We start from the raw sequence: 14,154 nt of genomic DNA, 5'->3' as shown, positions 1-14,154 counted from the left end.
CCCTACCACGGTCGCTATCACAAATGAAACCATGAAGAGAAGGAACCCGATTAAGAAGAGGAGCAATTCGAAAAATGAGCCTCGAAGGAACTCGATTCAATCGTTCGTTGTCCGTCGTCAGTCGCCAGCTCAAAGTCTACCATTCGTCTGCTCCAAGTCCTCCGTCTAGTGGGGTCGGCGATGCAATCGCCATTCTCTGCTTCGAATCGTCCATCCAGAGTCATCTGTCTAGTGTGGTCGCTGGTGGGATGCTATGAAGATGGAGAGAACGAGAGATGGAGAGAGGAGGGATAGAGAGAAAATGGGTGGGAGGTTTGAAAAAAAATGATTAAAATAAATCTTACACGTGAATCCAGGGAATTTTTTAGTTTTCTTTTTTAGAATATGTATAATTAATCATAGATCGAAGATAAAAAAGATAATTAGATACTAATTTTTATATAATTAAAAAGTCATCTCGACATTTTTGAAAATAACAGGAAAGTCGGACAAAAATAAAATATAAGACTTTTAGTAAAGAGACTCGCGTTGTTATCCTTGTTTTTGTCCACAAGTATTCCAAACCAAACACACCGTTTCTCACGTGGGGTTTAAGAAATAAGAATGACGAAGAGGTTCTGAAATTGAGTTGGAAGATGGAATCTCGTGCGGTGGATCCAAACTCATTCTGTACCGTAACTACGATATGTACAACCACACACAATTATTCCTTAATCATAATCCTCAGCCACAGGATATAAAAACCTATTATATCTCCGTTCTTGAATACCATTTCAAGGAAGTTTTGCAATTTTAATTTCACTCAAATGATTATTTTTATTATTATTATTTTGGGTAAATTTCCATTTATAACCCTAAATTTTAGGATTGCATTAATTTTAAACCCTAAAGTTGCTTATCAATTTAATCCATGAACTTTGTGTGAATTTACACTAAAAATATCACATAAAATATTTAGGTCCCGTTTGATAATCATTTGGATTTTTTTTTAAAAAAAAAATTAAGTCGTACTTCCACTTCCATAAACAAGCAAATTTTGAAAACTAAATAAATAACTTTATTTTTTTTATTTGAAATTTGGCTAAGAATTCAATCATTTTACTTAAGAAATGTGCAAATTATGATAAGAAATGAAAAGTAAATAAGCTTAATTTTCAAAAACCAAAAAGTAAAAAACGAAATAGTTACAAGCAAGACCTTAATTTTTTTCAATTACTCTTATAAATTGTTATAAGTGAATTGATTTAGAACCTTTATTGGGATTATATTTCAAATTCCTCAGTGCATAAATTCTTATAGGTGTGTAAACTTCTACAAATGTCGATTCAACAAATTTGACGATTATAACTTGAATAGACAACTTCAAATAAATCTTAATTAAGAGTCTAAATTGATTCGTCTATGTAAGTTTAAAGGTTTAATTGATAAAATTATAAGTCTCACACAATGTTTATCCAAATAAAACATAATGTAAGGTTTAAATGATACAATTATGAAACTTCAGAGTTAAAATTTAATTATTAGTTGAAGATTTAAATTGATACAATCTTTAAAGTTCAAAATTTAAATTGATACAATTATTAACTTAATTAATACAACTCCAAGTTTAAGATTGTAAATTGATATTTGCTCATAAAATATTAGGAAAAAAATGCATTTTTTTATTCAAAAGAGAGAAAAAATAGGTATAACTTGATGTGGTAAGACCAGCGTTCAACTACTATGTTGTGTCACGTTTATTAAATGGTTAAATCAATGTAGTTTGGGTTTGATTTTTAAAAGTTTCTATTTTTTTTTTCATTACAATAGCAATTGGGGGCGATTTGAGCTTCATACCTTCATCTGATCGTACATACGATAAGTCAATTGAGTTAGGACTCGTTTTGACTTTAAAATTTGAATATGGTACTATATAATTTAGGCTAAATTTCAAGGGGAAATTTGGTTCATATAGTTTGATCCTATTTTTGTTGTAAGACCTTACCAAATAAAAATCAGAAATGAAAGTAATAAGTTCTACCCAAACTTTGTGTGTCAACTAAAACCATAAATTAATGATGGTACGAATTAAAATTGTAAGCTTTAGTTAATTAATTAAGATTCCATTTATCAAAATTTTGTTTTAATATCTTTAATACATATTTTTCACCAAGTATAAAAGTTTGTTTAAATTTAGGGATTTTGGAGAGAAATGGTAGAACAAAAATGGATAATAGCGGCTTTATAATTAATATGAGTGGCTTTTCACATGTTTGTTCCTTTATTTATTTTTTCCAACGTATGTAGAAAGAATTGCACGATAACCTTTATTGTTAATTTTTATTAAACAAGACCTTTCTTTACTTTTGGTCGGATTTCAAAGGAATATTTAGATGATTGGAACATTATATTCTTAATCGAATCGAGTAAAAATAATTATAAATAATTAATCGAGAGTTTTAGGATTTAAATTGTCACAATTATTAGCTTTGAATTTTAGTTATACAATCCAGAATATTTATTATTTGTAAAATTTACCTAAATATGCGATGAAATTAGAAAAATCATATGACAGATTGAAAATTACATATGTATTGAATTGACATGAAACCCAACTCATAAAAACCATATTGACAAGAATAATTGTTTTAAATGATAAAACTATTGAAAATATTTTCAAATATAGTAAAATGTCGATGTTTATTTATTTTTTAAATTTAAATTTTTAATTAGTTATATAATTATTTAGGTGGTTTTTACAAAATTTCCCAACGTTTTTAATACACTACACAACAAAAAAGAAAACAAACATTCATAGGGAAATAATTGAGACCTTTTGAAGCTTAGGAATTAATATCTTGAATGTATGGTCAAGCTTTTATTTATAAGTTGTTGGGAAAATACAAGGAATAAAAAGAAAAATGAATAATTAAACAAAAGTAGACTTGAAATAATATTGGACCTACGAATACAGTCTATAAAAATGGCTAAATATCCCAATTATTCAATATAATAATTAATTCATAGTTGTTTCTAATAATATCTCGATATTTTATAATTAACCGTCGTCAAAGTGAACATATAGGATGGAGTATTTAAATCACATATATTTTGATCGCTAATACATAATAAATATTCATTGAATTAAATTCGCCTAGACAATAAAGAAACACTCTTCTTTTTTTTTTTTTTTTTACCAACAAATCTAATTTAATTTTAAAATTTTAATTTTAGTAAATTGAAACTTGAACTTAAACGAGTGAGGAAAGAAACACAATAAAAGAAACTTTAGAGGAATAAATTGGACTTTATGTAAAAGTTTTATGAAATTATGGCAACAAAATATCGTAGAGCCAAATAGTTATATTAGAGATTAGTCATATGTGTGTAAATCAGACCATCACAATAATTATCTTTCAAATTTTTAGATCCCGTTTGGTAATCATTTAGTTTTTAGTTTTTCTTATTTTTTAAATTAAGTCTATAGACATTATTTCCACCTCCAAATTTCTTTTGTTGTTATCTACTTTTTACCAATGGTTTTAAAAACAAAGTAAAATTTTGAAAAGAAAACAAAAAAAAAAAAAACTTATAAAAACTTATTTTTATTTTTGAAATTATGCTAAGAATTCAACCATTATACTTAAAAAAATATGTAAATCATTATAAAAAATGAGAAGAATATAGGTTTAATTAAAAAAAAAAAAAACAAAATGACTACCAAATGAGACCTAAATAAAATGATGAAACCCTATAAAAAAAAAAAAAATATTAATTTCAAATTGTCCCATCATATTAATTTGGACCACAAACTTATATAAGTGTTGCAATTTTAACTACCAACTCAATTTATGCTACTTCACCTACTAATACGAACAAAAAAAAATTGTAAATAAATTTGAGCTACACAAATTAACTATCGAATAACATTCCAAAAATCCATAAATTACAACAAAAAATTAGCTCTAACGTTATTTTTCTCTTTTAAAAAATGTATCGACTCATATGTTTACATGTTTTATAATTCATTAAACGTATAAAAAGCAAACTTTTTTTTAACAATATTTGAAGAAAAATTTATTAAATGATTAAAATTACAACATTTAAAATATATATATATATATATATTGAAGTTTAGATTTGCAACATTTATATAATTTAGAATAAAAAAAGATGAAATAAAAAATTTAGAATCTAAATCAATACAACCTTACGAATTGGAGCAAAAAATAATAAATTCCAAAAATAGTAAAACAGACATTGAATAAAGTTATGTCGAAGGGGTTCCATTTACAAGGACGTTGGACCTAACTTCCAATTCAACAATATCTATAGTCTATATCACTATTAGTAATAATTTAATATTGTATTAAAATTTGAAAAAAGAAAAAAAAAAAATAATTTATTTTATTTTATTATTATTTATTTTGGGTTCATTTGAAAGGCACGTGGTTGGATTATTATTGTTATTATTATTAAATTCCAACAACCATAGTAGAACTCAAATAATTATGCTTCTAACACTTCATAATTTCATATTACTCCTTTTCAAAACCCAACAAATTTTCTCTCTTTCCCAACCACTTTCATGGAATATTTTTGTTAATTATTTTTTCTTACCATTCTATCTTAAAAGGAAACTTCAATAATTATGGAATCCCTTTGAAATATTTTCCATTAGGGTACAAGTTGAAATGGCAAAACTATTGATTGAATTGAGGTAGTTCCATTTGTTTGTTTGTTCAATTGAACTGAAGAAGAATATTCAAATACATATTTTTATCTTTGTACATCTCACCAAGTTGTTCAATCATAATTTTGTCATACTCAAAACAGAATGGTAAATATTACCAATTATGATTGGTCCAATTAAGTTTGTTTTCTCGTGGAGTTCATGACTCATTTTGTCAAATCTCAAGTAAGGTGAGTTCTCGAGAAGCTCAATCACAATTGTCTTAGGACACTTGTAACAAAAAAAAAAAATAAAAATGGAAGGAATTAAAACCCTAATTCCCCAGTCAAATACATAAAGTTACATAGATCTTATGTTTGAGCTTAGCTCAATAAATAACACCAATTATATTTTTCAAAAGTTGATGGTTCGATCCTGTACTTCTACCATTGTAAAAGAAGCTTATTGATGTTAAAAAATTGAAAAGCATCCAAACTCCTCGAGTGTGTTTTTTTGGCATAAACTAAAGTACATCTAATATCATAGTCAAAAAGTATATTTAGGTCTCTCAACTACACAACTAATAAGGATCATGAGAATAACATATACACTCAATAATTTCTTTGAAATGATAAAAACAAGTTTGTATAAAATGGGTCCACTAGAAAAGAAAGGAAAAGTTCAATGCAAAAGATAAGAAGGAAAAGAGAAGGTTGAGGAATCAAATCATCATCAAACAAGACTTATTGGACATAACTAGAATTTTTATATATTATTATTATTATTATTTTTTGAAGAATATACCTTTTCTAAGTTGAGATAAAAAAGAGGAGTGGGGAATTTGAGTTCATTCCTAACCCACAAAACATACCCTTGTTTTGGTACTTTGTCTTCTAGTTGAGAATGGCTGTTTCACATCTCTCTATCTCTTTAAAGCTTTTATGTTTTGTTTGAACTCCCTAAAGAATACTATAACTTGCAAAGCAGAACCCAACCAAGAAACAGTAACTGATCACATAGAATGGAATGCAAGACTTCCATATCTAAATCAAAACAAAACAAAATCCAAAAAAAAAAAAAAGGAAAAAGAAAAAGAGTCAAAAAGCCAATCATCCTTTATCTGAGATTCTGTTTGGTTGGTGTGTGATAGAGAACCAAACAGAAACCAGCTAAAAGCTGTTGGTTTTATCTTAATTTTCTTTTTCAATTCCCACAGCTCTTCTGTAATAAGCTCAATCATGGACAGTAAAAACCATTTTTACAGTAAACTTTCTGAGCAGAAAGCAACAGAAGAGATTTGAGTTCATAGCTTTCATAAAAGAAGACCCAAAACAGTAACCTATAAGCTGAACTGTGGCTATGGCTATGGCTGTGGAAGGGAAATTTTGGGAAGAAAACTAAAATCCAGATGAGATTTTGGCCCAAAATTTGTTGAAGAGAGAAATTTTGTAAAAGAAGCATCTTAAAGCTTCATTAGTAATCCTAATCCATGCTTATATCTTGTTTGAGAATGATTCTAAAATAGTTAAAATCACTTTTGTCATTTTTAAAATCACTATAAAACATGGTTTTAATGATTATGATATGGAAATCACACCCAAGCATGCACCAAATGTTCGAGTGAAAAAAAGTTTCAAAAAGTTAAACACTCGAAATTATTATGTTCTCATCAAACACCTCTAAAAAAATAAAATATTAAAGAGTTATCAAACCAACCCTAAGAATCTTTAAAGTACAGAGCATAAAAGTTGGAACCAAGACCAGAAATCAGATGAGAATTTGATGCTTAATTTTCTCAAGTAGATCCACAGTTAGGCAGAAAAGCAATTAAATACAGAATCAGGACAATTATTTTCTCTAAGCAATGCAGGAGAGGGATGATGATGATGATGATGAAGAAGAAGAACTAAGTAAAACTAGATAGTTAAATCATACAAGAAAGTTACAGAGAATCTATTTGATTATACTAGCCTTTTGTTTTGACAGAGATGAGAAATATGTTTGTTCCTCCTCTCCCACCACGCCAAAGAATGGAGAAGATGATTTTTTTGTGGATTAAGCAGCTCTGTTTCTCTTCTGACCTGCTTTTCCATCTGATTTCAAAGCTCCACTTGAATCACCTTCTGAAGAAACTTCCATGGATCTGGTGAAGGAACATGAAAGATCAGCATATAAGTCAACAACCCTCCTGATATTGTTGTTTAATTCTCTGATCAGACCCACATTTCTGTTAAGATTATCAGGGATTTTTGACTCATGATTCTGATTTATCTCACTGATGAGCAGCTTGTTTTGATCCAATATGTTTTGGACTTGAACAAAATTCTTCTGAAATGTCTGTAAAATCTTGCTATCAATCTGTGGACTACTCCCAAGCCCTGAAAATGTATCACCCTCCATGCTTTTACAGATCAGAATTCTAAAATCAGAACCTTCTCTGCATCAGAACAAAGAAGAACAAGAGGAAAAAGAAGAAGAATACCATGAGAAAGAGATAATGACAGTTCTTTGTAATTCATGAATTTCTGTTTTAACTGAGAAACCCATAAATATGAAGAAACATTTGGTACTTTGTTAAGATATTTGCTTTTCTTTTTTTCCTTTTTCCTGTTAATTTGAAATTTAAGCACATGAGACAAGAACTGTAGAAAGGAATCATGACAACCACGGTCCAGTTTTGAAACAGAGGAATCAGATAACAAAGATGGAGGGTTTTAATTATATGGTTTTTTTTAATTGATTTATGATGAGATTGGGAAAAAGCAGAAGCATTTCCATAAAAGGGAACCTTTTTTAATGTGCTCAGAAAAAACCCGACTAAGGCTCAGAGTTCTAAACAACAGATATCCCGAAGACCCAAAAAAACCAGTCAATGATGCAGAAATATGAGCCCATGAGGAGAGCACCTCAATAGAGACAGCATTATTGATCCTCTAAACTACATATTCAACTATAAACTCATCAACATATTAAAATAATAAAATCCCAATTGACATACAATACAACAAACATCTTGAGTAATTGGGAAGAATTCCCAAACCCATATCATAAAAACCAGAACAAACTCCAATTTCAACCAATACAATCACAAATTCCTCTCCAAAGAAGTGCAAACCAAAAACCCATTTGAACAAAATCCACAACCCAGATGCCAAAAACTTCAAAATAAAACACTAATTCCAAAAATCTCACCAAATCAGTCCTTTACGACAACAACAGGCAGATGAAATCAAAATCAATGTCTCAGAGAACGCATCAACAGACTGAAAAAAGGAAACTCCCAAGTCTAAAACTATAAAACATTATAAACAAAGAAGGAACTGAAATAGATTGATTATGATTTGTGATTCCTTTTGTAATCGTACACGAAGCAGTTAGCTAAAAGAGAGAATCGGAGAGATAAAAATAGGGAGATTGTAATAGTCAGTACCTTGAAAATCTGGAACATTATATTCGGAGAGAAGAAGACACACGGATTGAAATGAGAAGACCTCAACAAAAGAAGAGGTTCCAAAGGACGAGGAGAAGTATAAAGAAGAAAGAAAAAAGGGGGAAAACAAAATAAAAAAAATACCCAGAAATCCAAAAAAAAAAAAAAGAAAAAAAAAAAAGGATCGCCGCTTCAATCGAATCTCCCGAACAGGCCCCTACCCTCTGAATCCTTGAGAATTACAACAGAGAGAGGTTTTAGAGAGAGAAACTGAAAGAGGGAAAGTGAGAGAAATGGAAAGGAGGAGGAATATATAGGATTTGACAGTCACGCTCTACCTCTAACCCCTTTATATCAATTTTTTTAAAAAAAAAAAAAACTTTATTTCTATATTATTAATAATGTAGATCCATCTGTTGAGAAATTATTGATAGTTTGTAGCGGCAATTTTACACCGTTGGATGTAGAAATGAGACAAAAAAAAATAGCTCGACATATTGTGGCAGGTTCAATGAATAATTTTTTAAAAAAATTCATAAGCTATTAGAGGGAACGGACATGTTAACATAAGCATAATTTAATTGACATTAGTTTTTGTTACTAATCTCGAGGTTAGAGGTCTGATCCTCCTACATTTGTATTGTAAAAGAATGGACGGATAAACACATAGTTGAACCTAGGAGAAAAATTGTAAAAGTAACTTAAATCAGAAAATTTTCCTAAAATTTCTCTTCTCAAATTTAACATCTGTAATGGATTTACTAGGGAATATACCATTTTTTTTTAATCTACATCTACATTTATAAAGTTGTCATTAAAAATTTTCCCCTCTTTATGCTAATAGGTATTGTGAGCATATTTATTGAGTAATTTTGAAATCATTGAAGTATTTGTGTCTGAATATTTTATGGTATTTTTGAAATTGTCAAAATGACTTCTATACATATGTTCAAAGTTACTTTTAAACATGTCTTTAATCATACAAAATCAATTTAATGTTTAATTTTATATTTAAATCTTAATTTTCATACCATAAAAATTGATTTCGAAGGATTAAAAATCTATTGAACAATAATGTTGAACAAATAGATAGAAGTGATTTTGACTATTTTAAAACCACTTTTTAGTTTAAACATACTTATATTATATAAAGGATAATTTTTTAAAATAATAAAATTATTGAAAATATTTTCAAATATAACAAAATTCACTGTCTATCAGTGATATGAAGTAATAAGTATCTATCAATGTTTATCACTAATATCGATAGACAAGGGACATTTTAGTGTATTTGTAAAAAAGTTGATTCATTTATTTATATTTGAAAATAGTCCTATTATGAATTATAATGACTTTAATCATTTTTAATAATATAAAATTAAATTTAAAAGTATAGCTCAAACAATAAATTAATTTTAGAGGATGAAATGTAAGCTTGGGAGTATTTTTGAATAGGATAAAAACAAAATATAATAATATCTCCAAAAAGAAAGAAAAAAAGGTTAGATATTGGAATAAATGGCAAAAATAAATAAAGAAAGAAAGAAATATAAATACTGAACTCAAAAGGAAAGGAAAAGAAAAATCTATCCACCTGTATTATTTTAATTTGTTTATTTTTGCAGTTTTGATTCTGAGGGGAGGAGGAGGGGTACAATCCGGTGTGTTTCGCTCAGATGCAAATCTGGGATTGTTCTGGGTGTGTCCACGTGGAATTTAATGTGGACAGTGGTATAAAATTAAAATAAAAGTCTCTGACCTAGCAGAGCTGTGGGGCCCACCGTAAAAAGAGTTTCGAAAGCACTTTAATAATAATTTAAAAACAAATGCTCCCATGTAATTTTCTTGGAATTTGTATTCTGATTTTCTCTGTATATATTCGTGTATTGATTTTAAATAATTTTGATGAATTTAATTGGATGGGAGAGGAAGTATTTCTCGAATTAATTATTCGATGGGACGTATCGAATTATTATTTCCTTTATTTATTTTTTATTATTTAATATAATTTTATATTTTTAAATATCACTTAAATAATATGAAATTTATAATTTACATTTTTTAACTTTTATAAGCTAATTAACTTAAGCATTTTGTTAGGATTATATTTAAAATTACTGATTTTTTTCTTTAGAAAACTACATTTTTGAAGATTTTTTTATTTGATTTTTTAAATATTAGTTATATGATATTTAAAATTAGAAAAAAGTAAAGTTAATGTGACTTTAAGAATTTTATTCTAATTTAGAATGCCTATAATTATTTAAAACAATAGTATGAAGTTATTTAGGGGAGGGAGGATTTAAACATATTTTTAAAAATTTAGGGACTAAAGATGTATATTTTGAAAACTTGAAGATCAAATGGGTTCATTCTTATAGGATCAAATGAGTTTATTCTTATAAATCTGAGACTAAAAAGGTACATTTTCAAAATTAGGGACCAAACACATATATTCTTCAAAACCTGAGGACTAAAAAGGTAATTTTTTCAAAAAATCATATTGGTTTATATCTTTTGATCTACTTTTTGTTCAATATCTAGGTTTGAAATGTTAAATATTTAATCATAAGTTTTGAGTTTTATTTCAATTTAGTACATAAGTTTCAAAATATTATAATTTATCCTTGAAATTTTAATTTTGTTTCAATTTGATATCTATGTTTCAAGATTTACAATTTTAAACTAAATTTTCATTAAATACTCATTTGTTATCTTTAGTATTAATTATGTTAATTAATTAAATTAACTATAATAATTAAAATTAAGTAAGTTGCACTGTTTTTCACCCCTACTAGAATTAAAGTTTAATATTTGACTTCATAATTATTTAAATAATTAATAGAGATTGATGCCAATTATTGAAAATTAGTATTTAATGAAAAATCGAAATTAAGTGGCAGATCTTGAAATATAAAAAATCAAATTAGAACAAAATTCAAATTTCAATGGTAAAATTGTAACATTTTCAAACTTATAGACTAAATGTGTAACATTTTGAAATCTAGAGACCGAATGAAAAATAAACTCAAAATCTAGGGATGGAAAATGTATATATTTTTTTTTTTCAAAATGCATTCATACATCAATTCATACATGTCTATAGACTTGTTCAAATATTGATTTTATAGAATTGGATGATTAGAATATATGCATGGAAAATTCTCCAAAAAAATTATGATTGTGAGTTGAAATTGATTCATTTACAAAAATTTATGAATTTAATCAATACAATTGTAAGTTACATATGATGTTTTTTCAAAACAAAAGATAATAGATAATATAAATGATAAACTTCCAAAGTTTCAGTGTGTAAATTGATATTTTCACTTTCTCCCTAAAAGTTTATGCGGTTAAAGAATGTTGATGATTCCTAATGGGATATGCCTTGGTTGGAGCTTTTTTTTCCTCTTTATTTTTTCTTTTTTTCCCCCTTAAATAGTTATTTTGATTACTACTTTAAAATGAAATAATTAGGTTAGGTTATGATTTATAATCATTAATAATATACCAAACTGAATGACTTACTCGATATTTTTTAAAATTACGAGCTTATTAAACACTTTTGAAATTTGAGGAAAAAAAAAGAAAAAAAAAACTCAAATTAAAGGACTATATAATTAAGTTTGAAATTTGTTTACAAATAGAAAAAATATCAAACTATTTATAAAAATAGCAAAAAAAAAAAAAAAAAAAAACTACTTTTATTAATGTCTATTGATGACATAAACTAATAAAGTTTATCATTGATAGAGGCTGATATAAGTCTATCAGTATCTATCATAGATAGAAACTGATAATATAAGTCTAAAATGATTAAATTTTACTATTTTATGTAAATAATTTTCCTTATTTTTATATTTTGAAAATCCTCCATTAATTTTCTAATTTGACCCTCTTTAAATTTATTATCTACCTTTTACCAATTCTTTCAAAGTGTAAACCGTGTTTTGATTTTTTTTTTTTTTTTTTTAAATAATATCTCATATATCTATTTTCATAATTTATCTTAAAATCTAAATGTTTCCTTAAAAAAAAAAATGAAAATATTTAGAAGGAATTGTGCGAAAATACACCCAAATAATTACGGACGTCGGAAGCCTTATTTGTAGCTTATAAGTTGTAATGTTTTTTTCCCCCTCTTCCTTTTAATATGTTGTGATTTAATTCATATAATAAAAATTTATTAAAATTTACACCAAATGCTAAAAATTCTCGTTAAGATGAAACATATTGTTTTTAGTATAAATAGATTTAATAGTATACTTTAGAAAATACATTTTGACTTTGAAATTTATATCTATAAAATATCCTATTCATATTTAAAATATATGTTACACTAGATACTGAATTTTTTATTAAAAAAATAAATTACAAACATTATACCGTTATATACTAAAAATTTACGACAAAATTGTTATTTTTCTTGGGGTAAGTTTTGGGTGCTAACACTTGTTTTCTAGTTCAACCATGTAAAAATGACGATATGAATATTTAACATTTATGATAATTTATAATATTTTGGTAATTATTCTCAAATAGAAAATTCGCTTAACTAATGCCTTTTTATTATACCTCTTGATCTTAACCATATTTTATTTTTTCGAGCAACTAAATGTACATTTCATCATCAAGAAAATATTCATTTGTACAACATGTGGGACGGAAGGATCAAATCTATGAATGCAAAGTTGATAAGAGAAATTATGAAAACCGACGTTTAAGAAGAATAAATATTCTTAGGATAATTTAAAATTTAAAGACATCATTAATGATGAAATTTGAAGATTAAGTAGAGACATCACTCATAATATAGAATCTAATTTTTAACTTGCCAAATATTAAATAAACTACCTTTTGTTATCATCACAAATGAGACTACTCTTAAAATTATTTTAAAAAAACAATAAAAATAAAAAGATTGGGATATAATATTTTATTTAAAAATAATTATTGCATCTGTTTGACCAATTAATCAACTACGGGTTTAAATCCATTAGAAAAATAAAAAAATATATATTAATGTTTTTATTAATAATCAAGTGGATTAGACTTAGATTGTAACGACGCTAATCATGCTTATCATCAACCTATCAGGGAATTTCCTGGAAATTGGTTAACTTTTAATTAAGTATATACATTATATTTATATTTTTTTATTGGGTGTTGATGATTTAATTATAGATTCCTTGTCAACAACAAAACGCCATTTTTTTTTATTAAATAAGAAAAGTATCCATTTTAACTATAAATTTGTTAGAAGGGAGCTATTTTGATCCTAAACATTCAAATCTCATAGTATAATCGTAATGAAATTTCATTGATAGATCAACTATAAATGAATCTGAATCGCAAATATAATTAAATTGCTTTTTAATCACGTTTACTTTGAATTATGAATTTTTTCGCATTTATTGTTACCACTACCATTATCATTATCTCTGAGCGTCAAACGATAATGATAATGATAAACATACCAAAATTCAAAAATTTTGCTATGAAAGAGTAACGGTAATGATATGATATAATTTTCAGACGCATTTGGATTGAGTACGCTCTGCTCGTCAACAAATTTTCATTTTTTATTACATATTTGGAAGTGGGGCACTGTGTCAAAACAGATGCAAAACATAAGTAAACAACACCAAATGTAATCAAATTGAGCCCTCTTTTCATATCCCATTGATTTATTACCTTTTCACTGGTGTAAACATGGTCTGAGTATTATAAATTTTACCATCCATTTAGTTTTTGTCAATTTACTCCTTTTCACTGGGGTAAACATAGTCTGACTATTGTAAATTTTACCGTCGATTCAGTTTTTATTTACCTACTAATTTTAATATAAAACAATGTAAACATACTCATAAATTCATTAATTCTAATAAAATAAAGTTTTGTATAAAAATGGGTTTTACTAATTAGCTATGGAATAACTTTGTCAAAATTTATAAATTTGACTTCGCTATGCAATTTTATCCATTTAATATTGAATATATGTTGTGATACTCTAGGTCTAAGATTCAAAATCTGGATAATTCCGGCATTTCTCTATGTCTATTGCGACCTGGCT

The 14,154-nt window shown here is 26.8% G+C and overlaps 1 protein-coding gene across 2 annotated transcripts; it reads right to left on the bottom strand.

The window, feature by feature from the left end:
* Window positions 1–6,418: 6,418 nt before the first annotated feature.
* Window positions 6,419–8,223, bottom strand: ELF4-L3 (ELF4-like 3). 2 transcript variants are annotated; one of them, XM_039022423.2, is made up of 2 exons: window positions 8,082–8,223; window positions 6,419–7,088 (listed from the first exon to the last, which is right to left on the bottom strand). In XM_039022423.2, the coding sequence occupies exon 2, from the start codon at window positions 7,049–7,051 to the stop codon at window positions 6,707–6,709; it is 345 nt and encodes a 114-aa protein (XP_038878351.1). In that variant the 5' UTR covers window positions 7,052–7,088; window positions 8,082–8,223; the 3' UTR covers window positions 6,419–6,706. The 2 variants fall into 2 exon arrangements, with proteins under 2 accessions (XP_038878351.1, XP_038878352.1); XM_039022424.2 differs by lacking the exon at window positions 8,082–8,223 and adding an exon at window positions 7,844–7,983.
* Between the last annotated feature and the right edge of the window lie 5,931 nt (window positions 8,224–14,154).

Source organism: Benincasa hispida, chromosome 2, assembly GCF_027475165.1.
Source record: "Benincasa hispida cultivar pf3 chromosome 2, pf3_genome.v1.1, whole genome shotgun sequence".
NCBI classification, from domain to species: domain Eukaryota; kingdom Viridiplantae; phylum Streptophyta; class Magnoliopsida; order Cucurbitales; family Cucurbitaceae; genus Benincasa; species Benincasa hispida.
This window is presented reverse-complemented; position numbering and strand designations above follow the sequence as displayed.